Source organism: Dendroctonus ponderosae, unplaced genomic scaffold, assembly GCF_020466585.1.
Source record: "Dendroctonus ponderosae isolate FM_Combo_2020 unplaced genomic scaffold, Dpon_F_20191213v2 Dpon_F_20191213_1, whole genome shotgun sequence".
Classification (NCBI taxonomy): Eukaryota; Metazoa; Arthropoda; class Insecta; order Coleoptera; family Curculionidae; genus Dendroctonus; species Dendroctonus ponderosae.
The window spans coordinates 62143529-62165088 of record NW_026017110.1 but is presented as its reverse complement, the minus strand read 5'-3'; the positions used below and the strand labels follow the sequence as shown (position 1 = coordinate 62165088).

At 36.5% G+C, this 21560-nt stretch overlaps 1 protein-coding gene across 1 annotated transcript in view; it reads right to left on the bottom strand.

Moving 5' to 3' along the window:
* The window catches only part of LOC109540915 (homeobox protein Nkx-6.2), an 18398-nt gene extending 3316 nt beyond the window's left edge, over nt 1-15082 (bottom strand). The window contains exons 1-3 of the mRNA XM_019909456.2: nt 14219-15082; nt 5434-5457; nt 4180-4364 (exon numbers count right to left, since the gene is read on the bottom strand). Of these exons, the coding sequence (XP_019765015.1) occupies nt 4180-4364; nt 5434-5457; nt 14219-14858 (849 nt within the window). The 5' untranslated portion in view covers nt 14859-15082. The remainder of the gene's footprint in view (nt 1-4179; nt 4365-5433; nt 5458-14218) is intronic.
* Between the last annotated feature and the right edge of the window lie 6478 nt (nt 15083-21560).

The following is a 21560-nucleotide window of genomic DNA, read 5'->3' as shown; positions in this document are numbered from 1 at the left end:
GAGTTCGATGCATTCCTCGCGCCTGTGAGCTGAAAATGAGGTAAAATTGGAGACATTTTGAGAAAAATTTAATTTTTTCAAAAAATCGACCCCCACCCTAGGAAAAATTTCGGCCAAAAATCAAAATTTCGCATACGTGTTTTTCGAACTCAATCGATTCCTTTCGACCTAAGAAGGTCACAAATATGCATTTATAAAGTGTTTGGGTCATAAGGAAGAAATCGTCGGATAAAGATCGTGAACGCTTAAAATGTGCCGAAAATGTCTATTACTTCAGATCTGAAACTTCTGCCATGTTTTTCAATGAGTTCGATGCATTCCTCGCGTCCGTGAGCTTAAAATGATGCAAAATGTAAGACATTTTGAGAAACTTCATTTTTTTCAAAAAATCGATCCCCTTGGAACAATTTCGACTAATAATCAAAATTTGCAAAATTACACTACTTAATTAATTGACGAACGAATTAAAACGAACTTAAATGGTTTCAGAATCAATCACAGATTCTTTTGAGACACACAGGCTTTACAAGAAGAAAACATGTTGTCACTTGATTGAAAAAACATTGAACGCACTGCACCGCTAGCCAACTTAGGAACCACTAGACACCACGAAACGCAGCGCAACTTCTGTTTTTATTTCCCAATATATAAAAAGTGTCGCGCTGTGTCGCTGTATCAATACAGCAAGCCGTATCGGTGTCGCTGTGTAAACACCTGAAAATCCTCTGTGTTACCCAGGTCTATCTCAGATGCAAACAAATCCAGAAATGAGTCTTGATACCCATTCCATCCAGTCCATCTAGATGATCATAATAATTACAGCCCCCAATTCCAAGTAAAATTATACAGATAAAAGTGCTTATTTAGATCAGGCTTTGCATCGCGACGTGAAAATCGGATTTTTTCCTCTCGTTTATCCTGCGACATTATTTATATTTTCCCGAAAGCAGGTGGAAAATACAGAAAACTTCCCGCCAGTCGTTTAGGTTCAGCCTTATCAATCAGGGTGGCTAAGTCTAAATAGCTATGACGATGTTTGTTATAAACAAGTGGCGGCCCTTAGCCACCCCAGCTTTGTGCCGCCTTTATTCAATTTGTCAGAAGATTATGCCGCGGTGGCTGCAAACCCTCCCTTAAAAACGATACATCATACGAAGTACAGCTCGGTCTCCGAACCCCATTGACATCTCGTAAGGGGTGCTGGAAGCAGCGACGTACTGGCCAGTAATTATTTCCCAATTTTGATAATCTCAGCAATCCATACAACTAACTATTCTCGATTGAGGTGCGCTTTAAGCGAGATCGTTATGTTCTGAAGAAGAAATCTCCAGCTGGTCTGCGTCGCATCAATCCCGCTTGGGTTTGCTTGAATGTTCATTGCAAAATCAATCAAAATTTTCATCGCCGTCAATCAAACAAATATAGTTTGTTAAACTACTGGTGTCAATTCTATTGATAGCGAGTTCTTTTCCACCCCGAAGGGATGAAACTTTAAGAGAATCCGACTCTGTTCCAAAGAAAGTATAGACATTCGCCTCTGCTCATTCAGAATGTACTGTCTAATAGCCCACATTATTACTAGGCAATAATTCAAATAAAGCGCTAAATGAAGCAAATGTAGCGTGAATAATATCGTTTAGCTAATTTAGATTGAAACTTTATCTCGTTTGTTTATGGTTTGCCATTTGCACTGCGGAATCCTGTGCCATATTTATTGGCGGATCTATCAGGCAACTTGGTTAATTTTTCGTTTATTTTTTAATTTCGCCCGTTTATTTCCGCATCATTTTCATTTTGTATTCTTTGGACGCGGCAAATTTGTAAAAAAATAAATTCACTTCAAACCGAATAAGTTTTGAGCAATCGCGATCTAAACCTATATCTTCAGAGCAATATGCTCCAATTTGTGCAATTCAACATATAAACAATGGCTGCGAAATATCGTAGTTAATTAGTTAATAATCGGGACTTTAAACCTAATTTTAATAGTTAAATATTCATGAATATTTATTCGCATTTCTAGTTTGTTTCAAACTATAGTGCTCCAGTGCTCATTATTATTAATCCGAGCGAAAATTAATATTCCATTTAAACCTTATTAAAACAATATGTTTGAAATATTATTGCTGCTATTAATCAATTGTAATTAAAATTGAATAATTTCATCTTGCTGGCAAAAATAACTGGCGAACAGCTGGATCGGACTGTGTGAATATTGGATTAGGCCATTTATTCGCCGCCTAATGACAACATGGTATGCAAAAAAAATATACAGGGATACAGTGGCTGAAAAAAAAATCCCAATAAAACCAAGTCATGAGCTTCAATAAAAAACGCCAATAAACACGGTGAGATAAGAAGCAGATCGATAAATACAGGTCCTAATTCATAACGGAAGTAACGGCATGTAATTTTATACAAAAAACGTATTAAAACAATGGCTTAAAGCAGGCTGCGGGAAATAACAATGTGTCAACGGAGCTAATTTGTATTCAGTAAATCTGTCAGCCAAACGATTAGTAAGATTCCCCGAATGTATCGGCGTTTGAAATGAATCCGATTAACTTTTTAAGTGCATCGTGGGGCTGAAATGAGCCGACCAGGCTTAAAATCCCCCACGAGTAATTCCACTTTGCGCTTCCCTTGATCTAATACCAGTAACACGAAATCAGGACAGAGTCAAGAAACTATTGCGAAGGAAATTATCAATTGAATAGAAGATTTGAAAAATATTGCGGATTTTTGTCAACAAATTGAACACGACACTTTCATCGTCGATTATATTTCCTTTCCACCCCTGTTGTCATTTCAATTTCTCTATACCTTTTATCTTCTTTTATCCTATAATATCCCCAGGAAACGAGGACGCTTATGGAATGCATAACGGGCATATAATTGCGGGATTATGGATTTAATTGAGTAAATTAAAATATTCGGAGTTAGCAAAGTTTGCTTGGGGATGCTTCTAAATCCCAAAATTGGACGTATTATTTTTTGTCAACATCCAGACTTCTATTCAAATCTCGGTTGCCGCAGATTCAATAAAAATGCAAATTTAGTGAGTAACAAAAGGGGACATTTACACTTGTCGAAAGATCTTCTTCCTGCGGGATTTTTCGCTACATGGGACCTTCCTGGTTTCATTAATTTCGGATACTGGGGATTGGCCCTTTTTAAGGAGATTTATGCTACATTCTGATTAGGTTATAATGATTACATGTCTTCGATATTAACCATATGATACAATGGAAGCTTTCATTGAAGCCGATATAGTAAGCTCGCTTATTTTCACGAATTACGCCATTTTACCATTTCATTGACGAAGTGTCGTGACGCAATTTTAAATTTTTGCCCAAGTAAAATTATTTCGAATTTCGTTGGCTTATGAAACTAGCATGGACATGGATGGCGTAATTCAAAAATTTTCCCGCACGAATTGAATCATCAATTAATTTACATTACAACACGAAAAAATCCGTTTTGTTCTTTGGCTGAATGTTGTTGAGAATTTGGCTAACGGCTAATTTTTCCACACAAATTCCAAATCAAACGAACTTGAAACTAATTGTGACAACGTGGAAGTTTGTGCCTGTGGTTAGCTAGATGGAACTGCGGATATTTAAATTAATTATGGTACGGCGCAATAAAAACGGGTGCTGTTTAAATGAAAATTAGACTACAACGTAAACAACCTTTAATTTCAGGACTACAGTCCTGGATTATAGGGGCCGTTAAACCGCGGTTGGAGTTGCTACGCTTCATTAAAGTAAGAGGTCCTTTGAGGATACAACAAAAAATAATCTGGACAGAATTCTCCCAGTGCTGCATTTTAGCCGCGAAGAAGTCATCGTAAAATTCATTTAAACGCCGACTTTTTAAGATTCTCGTTACCTTCATTACCTTGGCCCAGCAAAAATTAAAAATTAATTTTATCTTGTTACAAGTTTAATTAAATTAAAATATGAACGGCTTTTGCAGCGGGTGTCGAATTATACTTCAACTCTTCACATTTCTTTTTAGTTTTAATGAGAAATCAGTGGCAGTCCTCGAGTTTATCATTTAATCACGACGACGCTTTAATTAAAGTAGTTTGCAAGTATTTATATAAATCCATAATCTTGGCTGGTGAATTTGGATAAATCACTATAATGGTGGTAAATAATGCAAAGAAAGACTCACCTTTACTTGCGACTCGGTCATTCCTAAGGCATACGCAAGTTTCGCCCTTTCAGGGCCAGCAAGATATTTGGTTTGTTCAAAAGTCTTTTCTAGTGCAAATATCTGCTGCCCTGAAAATGTCGGCCTTGTGTGTTTCTTTTTGGCGTCTTTATCCGGACCTAATCCCGCCATATTACTTTGGTTCACTGAAAATAATAAATATGGAACAATTTAATTCGAGGAATTCAAAATTAGGCTAATACTAATTTTATTCGATACCCAGATAGAAAGCCTGTAGTCAGTAAGACTTTTGAAAATTATCACTCATTCAATAATAATAATACGCTCCGATAACAAGAACAGTGGATTCATATGAATAAATGCATCGGTTCATATAAACGTTCCTGTTTGAAGCTCATGCAAATGATCTAAAGCCCTAAAGGTACATCTGTACTATTTTAAATGTTATATTAAACATTTGCTTGTGATAAAACACAATATGTAAAATGTGTAAAATAACCAAAAATATTAAATCAAATAAGCGGGATTAATGGTTGCACATGTGCGTTGTTGACGTATGAAATCTGTCATAATCCCCATAGAAATATGGGCTCGTAATGTTCTAATCCCATATCGGTTTCAATTATCATTTTGACACGCTTGCAATGAGATTTCTCCAAACCCGTGCCTTTGTAATTTGACTGTCAGGCATTTGATGGTTGGAGCGGGTTCTACTTTGGGTACCTCAAATTAATTCACTAAACCGGATATACAGTAAATATAAAGTAATATAAAGTTTCATGGACGACGACAAATTAACACCCCATACCCCATACCCCTTTTCAATTTAAGACGTTCGTTTGAATAATAAAGCAAAAATACGAGTTCGAACCAACTCTTCGGAAAATGCGTGTATCCGCATTTATTTTCGCCCTTCTCATGTTTCCTTGTGGTCTTTAGGTCTGTAACATGTGTTGAGAGAGAGGGATAAAGAGATTTCAAATAATAAATGATTTTCTTTGGGAAAATTTGTATTCTGGCGCCGTTTCCCTTCTTTCCGTATCTCCCATTGGTTAACTATAGAATTCCTTTTTTCACTGCAGAAACAATGGGTTTATATAGAGAAACAACTATGAAACTTTATCACCTTTCTTCACTCACATAGATTTATGGCATCTGAGCTTGGGATTTGTGGTAATATTCTTTATGGCTAATCAATCAAATTCAAACTGGACCGAGATCTACGATTGTACAGAGTGTGAAGAAGCAACTTACCATAGCGGACGTATATGTCGTTTTCTGAAATAAAAATGCATTTATGTAGTAACAATTTGACAAAGATTATAATTTAGCATAAGTTCAACAGTCACGGTAGGAGCTTATAATATCTGATTCAAGCTATCACCTGTGCAGGTTATAGTCGATGAGTTTCGATAAACAATTTGATGTTAATTGTTATATAAATGTGCCATCCAGTGGCGAATCCCGGATTTTGATCTGGGGGGCCTGAGGTCATAAAAAAGTTACATCGTTGCATCGACGCACAGGGGGGTATTTGATATTAATTTCTAATCGAAATTGTTTTTTAATCAGATATTTCTCACAATCGTCATAATATAATAAATAAACATTTAATATTTTGAAGGTTGAACAGTTATTCTGGAAGAGCCAAACATTTCAGAGACGATTGGGTGCAATTTTTTTCAATTTTGTGAACCGAATTTTTAAGTAACTTGATCCAATAATAATGTGCACGAATGCCAAGTTTATAGTCTTCCTATCAAAGGCCCGAACTTGAATGAATATATGTTTATTTCATGTTTAAATTGCCTTGAGTATTATTTTAATTTAAAATAAATTGATTTAAACTCTATAGACTTTTCTTTAAATTTTAAGCCGACCAAAAGAAATTCAATTTTTGAAACACCTAATTTGATGTTTTTGTTTTTTTAAACCTAAAAGAGTTTCATCAGTCAGTTTTCACATATGGAGGAATAAAAAAAGAAAGGGAGAACAATATGACTTTTTTTTGAAAATATTAACACTAGACCAGTTTAGTTCATTTTGGCCACAACAAGAAGCAAAAAGTAGCATCCAATTTTTTCACCGTAAAAAAGCTGAATGTTTGCTTCTAAATAGTTTCGTTGATGGCGCCCCCTACAAGTTAGAGCCAAATTAATATAAATGTACCATTTCCAATTCAAAAACCCCTAAATACCAAATTTCAACAATACATTGGCATTATTTAGAAAAATACAAGGAAAAACTAAAATAAATCTAAAATTTTAACACTCTGTATCTTGGTTTTACGGTGGTACCAATGATGCAGTTTTTTTTCTATTTTGGGCAAAAAGGAGCAAAAAGTAGCAGCCAGTTTTGTAACAATCAAATAGCTGGATGTTAACTGAATGAAAAATATATAAAAACTTAGCTGAATTCGGGAAAATAGTTAACGAAACCTCTCTGTTCAAGTCATACTCGCTGTTTTTTACATGATTTTTAAACCCTCTTATAGAAAAACTATTACTTAGGCATAAAGATCGTTTTTTGAAACTTAATATTATATGTAAAAATGCAGGCCTGCAGGTTGGTCGTCCAACATAAATCGGGGTTCAGGTTGCATGTAAAAAGCACAGAGTATCAAATCGAAATGATTCGACAAAAAAAAATTACACATAAAAATTCAGAAAGATTAGCTCTATGTCATATCTTTGACGTAAAATGACAGTCGAATAATCCAGACAAACAAATGCTTGACAACGCAGACTAAACAAATTGTGTCGACTTTTATGAGTGCTTTTAGAAACCAGCACAGACTTGATTTTTTGAATTTCGACCAGTTTTATATTGTTAATACCCCAGTGTGCGACATACCGTAAGCTCCAAGTTCTTCTGGATGGAATTAAGGTGTGAAATATTTTATTTATAAATTTACAGAATTATAAAGTGTTACTAAGTTCAGATTTGAGAGTGGTGACGATGAAATAGAGCGGATCCGCCACTGGTGACGTCATTAATGCCCGAAAAACCCGCAAGAAGGCAATTCGAATTGAGCATAGAGCGTAAAATATGAAGACATTCAGATGAATTTAAGGCGTATTTTGTTTTCGAACGAGCCGCCCCTGTGTCTCGGCGAAGGGAAATGTTATCATCTCCATCCATCTTCCGTATCAGGAAAAGTGTTGTGCGTGTCGTGTAGAACAAGCATCACCATTGTAGAAGTGTTTCTGTGGTTGCCGGAGGCGGTAACCTAGCAACGGAATTCTGGATGAGGGAGTGAGGAGGGAAACTGGAGTAGGGGTCGCGATGCTCGGCGTCGAGACGAGTTGTGCTCCAGAGCCTTTCGCACAATGGGAGCGTCATTGAGTTTCGAAAGCCAAATATTCAAAACCATCCGTGATTTGAGAATTATCTGGCCAAATACAGGGGCGTAGCTTTAGGAGGGTGCATTGTAGAAAAAATGTCCTTATTTTTCTATTGCAGGAATGCAAGCCGAGTCATTCGACTAGAGTTCCTTCGGTATGCTCTGCTCTTTGGGAAGCTTATTTTGGTAATGGAATTTTCAAAAAGCATATGGGTTTTCCCTTAGCCTTCAAGGACCACTTGAATATCTTGCATGTGCATGTAAATAAAATTCTAATTTGATGACAAAATAAGGACTCGCTTGAAAACTGACTGACTTCAGTCGGGTTGTCCCACTGTAAGCCATTTGCCGATGAAGCAAGCTGTTTAAAGCAAGACACCCCGTTGGAATAATTATATTTGTAGATAACGGGATCAAGAGATTATTCAGTTTAGTATCGCCCCATCTCCCTTATCAAAACGCTAACACACTCTTACAAGCTTCAGTTATGTCTGCTATGTGTTATCCCTCTCGTTAGACTAATATCTTGATTGTGACTCTCTAAATTGTATGTTTATGCAGGAATTAGTACCGGAATTGTTGGAATAGAGCATTAAATGAATAATAAACCTGCTGAACATTTAAACCGAAACACTAGACTTTTTCCCGTAGGAGTCAATTTAACAAACACATATTCGGAGCTATCATGTGCCGAATATTGATGTGCAAAAACAAATGATCCCCAACAATTATTCTTATGATGTAACAGAACGCGCACCCCATGAGCAGTCGAAATATTGGATCATGTATGATGCAAAGCCATATATCCATTGGCGTATCTTTTAATTGAAACCATAAAACCAGCCCTTTGTTCCTCTACCCCACATGCAATTTCATATTTTGAATCTCGCATCTATAAATCACACTATTAAATCGACGAACACATTTTGTTGTTTCATTTTTGATCGCATGTTGGATAAACGAATAACAATGCGTTCTCCGATAAGTGTTCCCATTTCAGTCAATTAGTGCAGAAAAATTAATTGCTCAGAATGGAATTAATTGTTATAGAGAAATATTGCGAAACTGTGTGAGTAAAGTATTTAACTATTTGTATCAATATAATAAATATCAGCAGATTTATTGGCTCATATTTTACTTTGATCGTTGATTCAAAGCAATTTAGCCCTCAATAACTGTTCCCCCCGAGAATCCCTCTCAAGACCTTATTAGGGTCAATGCCTCAAAGTGTAATCTTCTGACATTCAATAAATTAAAGTATCTTTCAAGAAGCATCGATTTAGTTTTCTTTAAATTTCATGCCAGGATTTCATCATTTTTCCCTACACGGTAAGAGTTTTATATTGGTAAGATTCTATAGTAAAGAAGCCAGATGTCTATATAATAATCTATATATGCTGACAACGCAGGATATAGCGTAAGATGGGCCTCACGGGACATATAAGGCCCGAACGAATTCAATAATGCACCTATATATTCCTCTTGTTCTTGCCCATATCCATAGTCGGGGAATATTCGAATATTGTTAGAGAATTGCTCGCCTGGAAAATATTATGGCTGGTATATCTGAATCAATGTTGGAAACGTACTTGGTTTTATCTGGGATTTTACGCGAAATACATAGTGCCTTATTCCTGGACGACTAAATTCGAAGTATATTATTTATCATTTGAGACTCACGATATTCAAAACTCTAAAAATGCATTTAATGCATTTTGCCATCTCAGTGGAAAGTCGAAAATCGTTAAGCGTCATAAATTACTTAAAATCTATTAAAAAACGAAATTGTCAGTTTGGCTAATAAAAATAATTAAGGAAAGGCAATATCTGTGTTCGAATAATGTCATTACATTTATTTAATAGTATGGGGGCATGTTACATGGTGGAACGATTGGAGGAACGGAAACCAGCATCGCCTTTTCTGCATCATCCGCAATATCAATGTAGGGAATCACCAATATAAACTGAAATAATCTCATAAATAAAAATGATGGCTACGATATCTTTTTCATATGCACGTTAGGTGATATAAAAGATGTGTTCGACATGGAAATGCGCTTAAATGTTTTGCCATTGGAATTTTTGATGGAATCGGCTGGAGAATAAAACTGAAAGATCGGCAATAAGGTGTTCCTAATGCGAAACATAAAAATTATAAATTAATGCGGGGTTGGGGTTCCAGATGTAGAGTTTAGATAGAATGCGGAAACTGTAACAAAAAGTCATTTTCCAAGTAAAGTAATTTATGTGTGTGCTCTACGTTTCCGTGCCATAATTTAATTAAGACAACATTGTGTCTTGCTCTAACAATAAACAGTTATCTCGACTATGCGTCCTATGTAATAGCCAGAGCGGTAGAATATATACGTTGGCATCCCTGTTATTATAGCAGCCAAGTTTGCTAATTGAAGACCCCGTTACTGAATTAGTTGTTCATTTAACGGTCTATCATCCTTCTGTGCCGCTATTCTGCTAGCGTTTACTGCTTCTGCCAGCCGTCACAACTATCATGATGCAACTACATTATGTTGGGAAAACTGACTCGTAGAAAAACTGAGATGGAGAAAGTCCAGAAGATTCCGCTTTGTTTGGCTCTCGGTTATTTCTCCCATCATCAAAAGTTACGTCGATTGTAATGGCTTCCAGCGAACCACTATCTAGTTATTAGTCAATTCATTAGGGCGGCGATTATATAATTATTAAGCGAAAACTGGACAGGCCCATTTCGATGCATCATCATCTGTCCAGGGGGCGATCGGATCAGAATAATTAATATCTGAGTTTGTTTGATTTGCTAAGTTAATAACGTGAAGACCAGCTGGCGCAAACAAATATCACACACGTCAATGGTCATTAGGCGAGAGGTGTGAGACAAGAGCCGAGCTCATGCTCCAGCCACACAGTGGATTCAATTCTGGAGCAATCGAACAATAAGACTTCGCTCCAATTTCCACACATTTAGCTATTGGAACCTTTGGTTTGGATTCTCGTTGGTAGCAAAACTCGGTTATTTCGTTACTCTCAGAGTGAATGAATTTAAATTGCCCGCAAGGAGGCTCTTTCGCCTGTATTACACTACGCACTTTTCCCCACTTTATTTGTTTATTTATAAATATATTTTGTATATATGTATTTGTTGGGCCGATTACTGAGGGTTGCCACATATGAGCGTCAAGCGTGGAATGGGGCTGCGATCGATAAATCGCACTATTTATTGCGAAGAACATCTTGAGAGTTATGAGATTGCAAAAATTGTCTGGAATTTTTCAGATGCAATAAACTTAGCAAATTAAGAGCGAAAAATTGCAAAAACAGCAAAAAAATTGTTTCTTGGCTCATGTGCTACACATCGTTACCAGCAGAAAACAGCAGAACAATGAAATGTCGGGTTTACCGAAATTGCTCCAATTTATTGTGAGATCAATATCGAAGTGTAAAGTCCAAGAAGATTACCTTCAATAATTGGCCAACAAATAGGAGAAAGTGCGTAGCGTATACGTGTAGTCTCCTTTATATTACTTATTAGAGGCGTAGAAATTTTAGTCTCTGGCGCAGAGATCAATTGCATTGGGTGAAAATATAAAAACCACCAAATATTGATACTTAATTTTCGCCCACTGTGGTTAGTTCGTTTCCGATTCCGGCTTGGGCCGCAGCAATCACCTTTTGCTTTGTATTGTGATATATGATGTAATAATGCTGCAAACATATGTGACTCGTTAGCCGATAACGAAATTGCTATTGATATCGTCTAATCAACTCGGCTAATGAAGAAAAGCATATGTTACTCATATTCCAAAACTAATAATTATAATTTCATATACGAATATGTATTTAGCCGTCCTGGTTCGACATCAATTTTATTAAGTCGAACATTATTAATTTGCCATTAGATTTGTAAGCAATTTTGTTCTATTTGTCTAGTTAACCGATGTTTATTCTTTGATTTTTTGATGATGATGATATGTTTCCAAAATACAAAATTCCTTGTCAATTCGATAAATTTTATATGGGCATTAAATAAAGGAATTAAAAGACACAATCATGCATAAAAACAAATAATTTCAGAGATCACATATTTTTCAACATGGCATTTGATAATTTGATGATTTTGTTGTCAGTCAATGTAATTAATGTTCAGTCCTTTTTCTCATCTTTTGCCTCAACTTCAGCTAATTTTAAATTTAATTTATTTAGTTTTGACATGGTGACTTATGCTAAAATCTCCAGTTGCGCAAAGAAACATACATACTAAATTAAAGCATCCATCACGAAAATTCTAAATTAATTTTATTTCCCTTTGTTTAAAACACTGAGATTTAAGAAAGTAAAAATTTGTAGAAAAAAAGTCAGAACGATTTGATCTCCTATGTCTAGATGATAGCTCTTGAATACGATGTTGGTCGTTTGTGATGAGCACGCTTTATTAATCTGTAGTCAAAAACTTGAAAACATTCTGCCTTACAAGGAAAAAATTTAGGCGGTTTATACCCAACAAACAGGTTTTGTTCAACAGAAATAGTTGCTGTTATGTTTTTTCAGAGATTTTACGTCTGCTCATATCGCAGAATACGTAGTTTGGAATTTTTTTATGGCAAATTTAATGTCCCGATTTTCGCAAGTTCCTCTCTTGGCAAGCGCAGAAAGAGCGAGTAGAGGAAGATCAGGTACGCTTGACGGTCATGTGAAGTTGAACATTTGCTTGAGCAAATGTGAAAGATTTTTTTAAACACACTCTAAATACCTTTTAACCAATTAGATATTAAATTGTCGAATGTTGGCTGATTCGGCAAACTTTGCTAGAATAATATAACTAGTTAACACGAAGATCTAAATCCATTACCAGGTGTAAATTAGCTGTCTGTGCTTAGTGGTAATCAAAAGCTGTTACGTGTGCGAGTCATAAACAGTCCCTTCCTCATGAAATAAATGATATTATCAGGTTGACATATGGTGAGATTACATGGCAATTTCGCTGTCGTTTGTAGTACTAATATATGCATAACGATGCTTAAGTTTTATAAATACTAACAGTAATTTTTTAATAGTTATATGGAAAGAATCCATATGTTCTGTGAGTTTAAATTTTATGTGCTTGATATTAACATTAAAAGCGAATATATTGAGGGGTCAATACTTGCAATTGTCCATGCAGAGAACATATAGAAAATCAAGCTGAAAAGAACTTCTTTTATACTTGTCAAATCGAGTATCTTAAACTTTCGCTACAATTGCTTGAACAAACATTTGTTCAGATTTTGCTTCGGGCAGTTTTAGATCCTTTGGAGCAGAACATCAATTCCCCAAAAGGACGTTTATTTTCTTTACAGTAATGTTGTTTTATTCGCTTAATCTAAAACCACAGAGATACAATAACGGACATAAATGTGATTCGTGCACATGTCAAAGGCGAAAATAAATTTATTTGTGGTGTGGGGAAGTATTAAAAATCATTATTTGCGCTGACCATGATTTCTTTTTATGCGAGGTGTGAAGAATGAGGAATTTTCACCAAGAATCCGGAAAGGACTGAACGGTAAATAAAGAAAAATGTATTGATACACTGACCATAAAAGAAACCTACCACCTGTGGTACTGATTGTTCAACGTCCGGTGCCACTTTCGGCGTTTTAGCGAATTTGTTGAGAAAGGAATCACCTAATAAATTAATTCCGAAATAAGAAATGTACTCGTTGATTTTTTTCTTCAATTAAACTGGAAATAGAATAAATACAATTCGAGTGGAGTTAATAATAATAGAGCTGTGTCTCCTCTCGTTGGAGCGTTTGCCAGATGTCAACAAAATCACTATTATCAGAAACTGGGTAAATAGAATAGGTCGACAATATCGCTGTTTGTATGATGTGAAGGAACAAACATTTGAGATCAACAATTGGTTTGGCGGTGTGTAAGCGTGCGGATATTACTGTTTACGGGACTGGAATTACGGTTGAATAGGTAAACTTGCTGAGAACGTGAAATCATCAACATGCTACAGCCATATCAGGACACACTACGCATTATTAATAATCTGTAAATCCAAGAAGGCCAATTTGCATCTCATAAATCCGGTTTTGAATTAATAACACGGTGTGTTAAGACCTCCGCAACCGAATTAAGAATTAATACGAAGAAAAAAATACTCTTATAGACCGCTTCAATAGATTTTCAATTTATCCCTAGCAATAAACATCAGATCGCAGGGCGTTGAAATTCATTAAAGTCCCCAAATCGTCGTCAAAAAAATAATCCCACGAATGCGCTTCGGGCTACGGGCAAACTGCAATCTATCAACTTTGTGCTGTATTCAAGCTGATTTTAAGTATTCCTAACATTCTTACATGGGGCGAATTTTGGGTTTGAAAATAGATCAAAGTTTTAGTAATTCAAAGAGACTTAAACTTCAAATGCTTTCACTGGCGAAAGTGAAAGGGAATTGTATACTTATCGGGTACCTAGTGAAACTAAAATTATACACTTGCAACTGCTTGCAAAATATTCTGAGATAAAGTTTCAGGCTTGACCAATAAATTGAGAACATCTGTGACAACTTAAAATCTAAATTGTGCTCAAACAGGTGTTAATACCAGAATAAAGCATAACATACTAACACCTTGTAGAGAGTATTTGAACTAGTGGCTAAAAATTGAATGGAATGTGGAGTAAAGTGAAAAAACACACAATTCTGATACTTACTGCCACTGAGTCGGTCCCTCCATGCAATAGGATTGAGGCTCTGAATGCCCGGCCAGTAGAGTCCCCCTGTGGTTCTTCCCAGCTCTACCGGAGGCTTGTTGACGGAGTTAGCAGCATGATGGTGAAAAAAGGCAGCAGCGGCAATATTGAATCCTCTCAAGCCAGGATTAGCTGCATTTTGAGCACTATTCGCAGTCATTCCCAGCGAGTTTTGGGTAAATCCTAAATTGTGAGGGAAATGAAGAGAGCCCGTGGTGATTTGTGAGGGTCTCGATAGTATGTGATCTATGCCATGGGGATTGGCTCCTTGTGAACTATTGCTATTACTAGTGGCACCGAGAGGACTCCGCGATGTCAGTCCGGATCTTTCCATGTGTAAACTAGTTCGTTCTAAAACCATGTCGGCATCGGTTTTGTCTTGACCGTGCATGTGCTCGGAAGGACTAAGATGCTGTTGATGCTGTTTCATCTCAGCCATGGAGTGTAAGGCTGCAAGAGGCGCTGCCAACATGTTGCGGTGCTCCAAATTGAAAAGACTGAGATTTTGATGACTAGCGAATTCCAGCATCTTGGAAACTGGCGGCGGAGGAGTCACGGACACCTCAGAACGATCACTAGAAGCGTCGCTATGTTGCGTCATTGCCACTGGAGACGCCGTGGTTAAAATTGCTGGACGCGAACTAGCCGCGTCTCCTTTAAATAGTCCTAGTTTATTTGGAAACACGTTAGGAAACTCACTCACGGAACGACACACATCACACCACTTTCACGAAAAATAGCTGAGCATGGTCAAATTGTAGCTGACTCTAGAATCAGTGGACAGTAGGTTGACAATGAACTGACGAGAGACTTGCAAGGAAACTATGCACTCATCGAGGTGAGTTTTAAGTGGGCGGCGGCAAGGTGAATTGCTGGCAGCAACGGTGGGGATGTCTATAGAGTGAACTGCATGTTAAATATGTGCTACTGTGAAGCTCATTACGGTAGCTCTATGGCAGTTAGAGCTTCGGTGCGTGTCGCGTAGTTGCGTGGTTGCACTCTGCTCTATTTTTAAAAGAGATTAATGCTTTTTCTATTGGCGGAAAGGAGGAACGCGACGCTGCGACGGACACCGCCATTGGCGCAAACGTTGTTCGCTAGAACCGCCCGGCGTCGTGTCGGAACACGCCTTTTCCCCACCGAACGCTGTGATCCGTTTCATTCTGTTATATCTGTTATAGGGAGCACTCAATCTGTATCTCACTAGTATAAGCATATTCGCGGTGGAATGGAGCTTCACTACACTCCCCTAAAAAGCTCTGATTAAACGGAATCTCAGTCAAGCGCTTTTAACGTCGCTCAGTTTGTCCACTGCATGATACGCTCTAGCGTACTCAATTTTACTAGCTGCTTCAATAATTTTATGTTTTTTTAAGTGTCAATTACAAAAGCATAAAGCAGTTAACTAGATAACAATAATGAAAATAAAGATGATGTAGTTTGCTGGCCATTACGATTAAAAAAGTTTCAATTGCTCGAAAGCTGAAGGCATTTAAGTCCTTTAAATGGAGCAACAAACTGAGGCCATACGGTCTAAGAGCCATAGATAAAGTTAATGGAGGGGAGAATCAGTAGCGGCCTCCAAACTGAAGATAGAACTACTCTGCATATCATTAATCTTAATTAAACTTACATTTAGTTATCTTGTGTTAGAATGCCGATGTCTATTCCCCCGAACTTTCACGCGAAGATGTGTTTTTTATGGTCCAAGGACAGTATTTTCTGTTCATGAGGAATTGTCATTTTTTTTTGAACGGAAAGGAATTATTTTGAATTTGCACAACCCGTTCGGAGTTGACTGACGACGTCCGGATTGCACGTATTTAGGAAACATCCAAATCCAGTTTATAAGTAATCCGAATAGTTAGCATCATTGGAATAGTTTCACTCAATTAGGTTGACATGCAGGGTGCAGTCGTCTCAGACAAAGGGTGCCTCCAAACAATCATCCCTGCAGGCACGGCAGCAGTCACCCCATCAGTGCTAAAAGCCTTTTGATATTACATGTTTAAATGGGGGTAAGTAATGTGATTACTGAACAACGCCACTCTGTTAGATTTAGTTCACATTTTTGGGATATATTCACTTAAAGTATGGCGTTTTTGATTAAAAGTTGCTTGAAGCTGAGCTGGGCGAACGTCATGTTCGCCCAGCTTTTATGAATGGAATCATATCAGCACGAATTGGATCAAAATGATCCTTGTCTTGTTTCAGATATTTTGGAAAGTGTGAAGGCGCCCAAGAGAATAAAATTTTCTCAAAGGCCTTTCAGCCTCAAAGATTGCACAAAGAAGTTCGGGTGAACCTAATAATTCCCACAGCAATTCGGTTAATGATAACGCATGTAACAGAGAAGTGAAATAAATCTGAAACAAAAGTGACCTTAATGGCGCACAATATCCCCCAATTAATTTTAATAAGGACGCAGCAGTTCGTCGCTTATAAGACACGATAAACATCGTTACTGTAAGTCATTTATTAAATCATATCACTGTAGCAAATCGGATTACAACTTCTTCATTACATTAATAGTATTTGTGTATGCAACTAATAATGCAGAGGGGCCTATATTAAATTAGAGCCCTCCTAGATGTTAAATCACAATCTCGACTGCGGTTCTCTCTTCGACGCTGCTCCCGGCAAAGCATTTATTCCAATAAGACCCCCTCTTTTGCAAACTGTCACTACAAACTTTTTAAATTTCATAACCAAATAAATTTTATCATTTATCCGGTAGCGATTTTTTTTTGTTCGCGCCTCGTGATTCAATTACTTCGGCCATTAATCAATTATATTATTCTTATAAGAACAGACTCGTAATGAAATTTATCCCCAAATCGTAACTTTTCCCCCGCGTCTTTCAATAAGTCTCTTATTGGAGGCATTTTCAAATCAAAGACTGTTCGAAGTTAATTTTCTTATACGGTCCGATTCATAACTATGCCTCCGTTATATTCAATCATGATTTACGACTCACGCTTTATTCATCTAAGAGTTATAGAATTTCAGAATATGCCTCAAATTTTAAACCTCACAGTTCGTCACTTAAATATTTTCGTTGAAACTGCCTCTAAAACTATGAAATTCACTTTGGTTCGATCATCAAATTCACTTATTAGCCTGTGACAGGCAAGTTATTTTTTTATAATAAAACCACTCTGTGCATCCACAAATAAAGATGAGTTACCTTATTTGTCGTCGTTATTTATAGAAATTCGTGAAGTGCTCGTAAATGCTAATGGTATTAAATCAAATAAAACTTTAGGGTCGGCTCATATGTATTTCAAGACATTTACGTTGAATTGTTGTGCCAAGGTGTGTTTTAGGATGCCTTTTATGTATTATGACTTTACCGAAGAATATAAACGAATGAATGGGAAATACCGGATTAGACGTTTTATGTAATGGTACAAGTATCATTTGGATGTAATGAGTCTATTTGTTCCCTCGTTCTTTCCAAACGACTATTTTTCGTTTTATTTTTTACTACCAATCATTCTTAATTGCAGCAGTTTATGTACATTTTTTTATCTTCTTTACAAAGTTTGTCAACATTTACATATCCAGCATTAGTATCTATAAACTGGAAACCACCCTTAAGTATCTGCACAACGGGTCAATTGCTTCAAGCAAATTTGGGTGTATTTTCTAAATAAATCCATGAAACTGAAAAGTTTGTTAGGTCACAATTTCCATTTTCTCCCAATTTTCTGGTTGCTAATGGTTAAGAAAATTTATGTAATAAGTAATATATAAAGAATAAACGAATCCCACAGGCAATGAAATTCTAAATGTGCTGGATTGAATTGTGGACCCTAAATTCGGACATCATTTATATAGCGCATTGCTGATTAAATATAAGTCATTCGTTTTTGTGTGCCTTAAAAGGTATCCGGGGTGTATTTATGCACCAAATTGCTCCCGAATTAAATAAGTGTACACTTATAGGGAGCACACATTTAAACGTATACAGAGTCATAATTTATAGATTTTTGAAGGGCCACAAAATCCCACCCCTGCAATTAACTTTATTAGTTGGTGTTAATACTCGAACAGTTCCTAGAGTTTTCATATAATAAATTGACCTTAGTAATATCGCCGGAAAATTTTTCCTTTCTCCCTTTTATGCCTTTTGAAGCAGTAACCTGATTTTTCATGCCCTTGTTGAAGACTCACAGCTTTGAAATAATAAATCGTTTAACTCTCGAAGAGAATAAATCATATTTGAAATCAACGATTCAGACTTAATGTTAAGGGAGCTGTATGCTCACAAAACACCATTCAAGAACTCATATCCAGCGGTAGCTGAACCGTCATTTAAAACATTTTTTTAATTCAAGGTTGCTCATTTAGAAGTTATGTTGAATGGAGTTTAATGATGATTTAACACTGTTATAGCAGAACGCAAACGTGATAGTCAAAAGAGGAGCTACAAGCGGCATTTCAAAAGGAATATTGTTATTTACGTTTCGCGTTAGGAATGTGATTTTCTCATCGATATTTGCTCAAACTACAAAGGCAGTTGATCAAAACAGACATGGCTATTTGCTCCTTCAGTTTCAAGTTTCTAATATGTTTGGCAAAAAACACACAATGTTCTCCACAATCAATTTACTACAAGGATAACAAAACCCCAACATGTTTCAAGACATGTTGGGGTTTTGATATCCTTGTAGTAAATTGATTGTGGAGAACATTGTGTGTTTTTTGCCAAATTTCTCTACAATCAATCCAGGGCCCGAGCCTGATGATGAATAGTTTATGCTCTCGAAACATGTTGGGGTTTTGTATCCTAGTAGTAAGTTGATGGTGGAGAACATTGTGTGTTTTTTGCCCGACTTCTCTACAATCACTCCAGGGCCCGAGCCTGATGATGAATAGTTTATGCTCTCGAAACATGTTGGGGTTTTGTATCCTAGTAGTAAATTGATGGTGGAGAACATTGTGTGTTTTTTGCCCGACTTCTCTACAATCACTCCAGGGTCCGAGCCTGATGATGAGTAGTATAAACTACTGATCGAGTGCATAAACACTCGAAACATGTTGAGGTTTTGATATCCTTATAGTAAATTGATTGTGGAGAAGACTGTCTCTGTCTGTTTTTACCAAACTTCTACTCCTAAGGTACAGATTACTTTTAATATCGATATAATATCATGTCTACTAAAAGTAATTACAGGGATTGTGAGTCGAATGACTTGCTAACTGCTACTGAATTTTATATTCAATTACTTATTAATCTTCTACAGCGCATTTATTACTAATGTTAAGTTTTATTTGAAAAAATGATCACAGCACTAACTAATTAATTACGGCAAGTAATAATTAGCAACTAATATGGTATGGTTGAAATATGGATCCTTTCCAACGCTTGGACCACACAAACACGAAACGAGTGTAGGCCACCGAAGCACTAAATTTCAATTTCCAAAAAAGGAAATTGACAAATTTAAAATAGTGGCCGCCGAAAGCAAGTGGCGAATTTCTTCACATATAGAAAGAATAAAAATCGTCTAATTGTTTCAAGATAGAAAGTAGACTAGACGTGCTAAAAGGTCCTTTTAAAGGAAACAAATGGGCACTTAGCGAACCGACCACAAACAGCAGTGCCAATGCAATATATGAGAACGAAAGCATCAACTATGAAACCCTCCCAATCTTTAGATGATGACGCGATTGCAGAACTGGATTGAACCTTTTCAAACCAGAGTCGGAAAAAATTAGTTCGGGTTGCAGTCCTACAAGGGAGGCTTCTACTATAAATCAGCAACGAAATGCTTTTATATATCGAAACAAACAACAGCAGCAGAACGACATGTGATAGTTAATTGTTGCTGGAAAATAAGCTTGAATGCACAAAAAGTCACCGTTCTAATCTATACAGTTGAATATGTAAAAACTATGGTAAATCAGTTGCCCTTTGAAAACAAAGTCCTGGCCTGTGGCTAAAAGATCGAGAGCCAAAGAAGAGATATATGTTTAGGAAGGTCGCATTATAGATTCTAGCCAAGTTTTTGAATTCAATTTTCGGAATCGTAATCTGCACTTGGTATTGGTCAGTCGCATTTCAAATTCAATTGTTTATCCCTTGAGATAGATATCCCTGGCTTTAGTCGCGGGGGTATATGGAAATCGGGCACCGTCTTGGATATTTCAAATCAAAACTAACACCTGGGGCCTTTTCCCAAAGTCCGGCCATATATATCAGGCATATTAGCACATTGTTGGTATATAGTAAGATTTGGCTCGATCTTTCCGTTGAAAAGTTTTTAACAATATTTATTGGCGCGCAAGAAATTGGCAGTTTTTAATTGGATTGTCTGCATTTGCGATTGCCGCGTTTCCATTTCGAGCCGACCGTTTATCTTTGGCAGTTCCTTATGATACAGTTTTCATATAAATATATTATTTGTGTAATCATAAATATGGCAGAAAATTTATTACATCCAAAAAACTGATCTTTCCGCAATAAAAGCAATATTGCTATTCGGTAGAATGTGAAATATTGCCCATATCGCGTGTTCTTCCACAGTAGAAAGCCATCAATTCAAATAGTTGCCAGGAATCAATATCATTTCAGATCGCTATTGATAGAGGAATACTGATATATTGTCTGTGTTTTAGTATATGTATTCTATTACAGTTCGTAGCAAGAATCGCCGTTAAGAAATCATTGAAAACTCATTACTTCGTGTGTTCCAGGATTGATGGAATTTAGTGTGAAACATGCTCAACTCCTAAACATGTTCCCGAAAAACGTAATTTTTTCGCTAACTGTTAAGTTTTATTAGGGCACATCTTACCCGAAACATACCTACTTGGAATTCACTGGATAATTCAAAATTGAAATAAAAATAGATGCTTCCATTCGGAAAAAATAAGTTGACGCTTTTCTTATTTTTGACAGACTGCATAAAAAATAGTAATGAAAAAAATGGCATTTACAAAAAAATAACAGATCAGAGCGTTTTCCAAAAACAGTACACTGACTTTCAAATGAATTTTGCCATTACTTCTGGGATTCACTGTAGAATAAATATGAACTTTTTGAGCCCAAACACCTTATGTGGCAAAATCCGTGAAATAATGCCCGCACACATACGTTTCGGAATTACCTAGCCATTTTTCAATTAGTTAACACCAATGTTAGGTTAAATGAGATTCGGAAAAGTAGAACCAATTTTCGTTTATGGCACTATTGATTAATCCCTCGACGAATAATAGGTACTTTCGTGTAGCGCTGGAAACTTAATTAAAACAAAAGAAATCGGGAAAACTTCAAAATAAATCCCATAAATTAGTT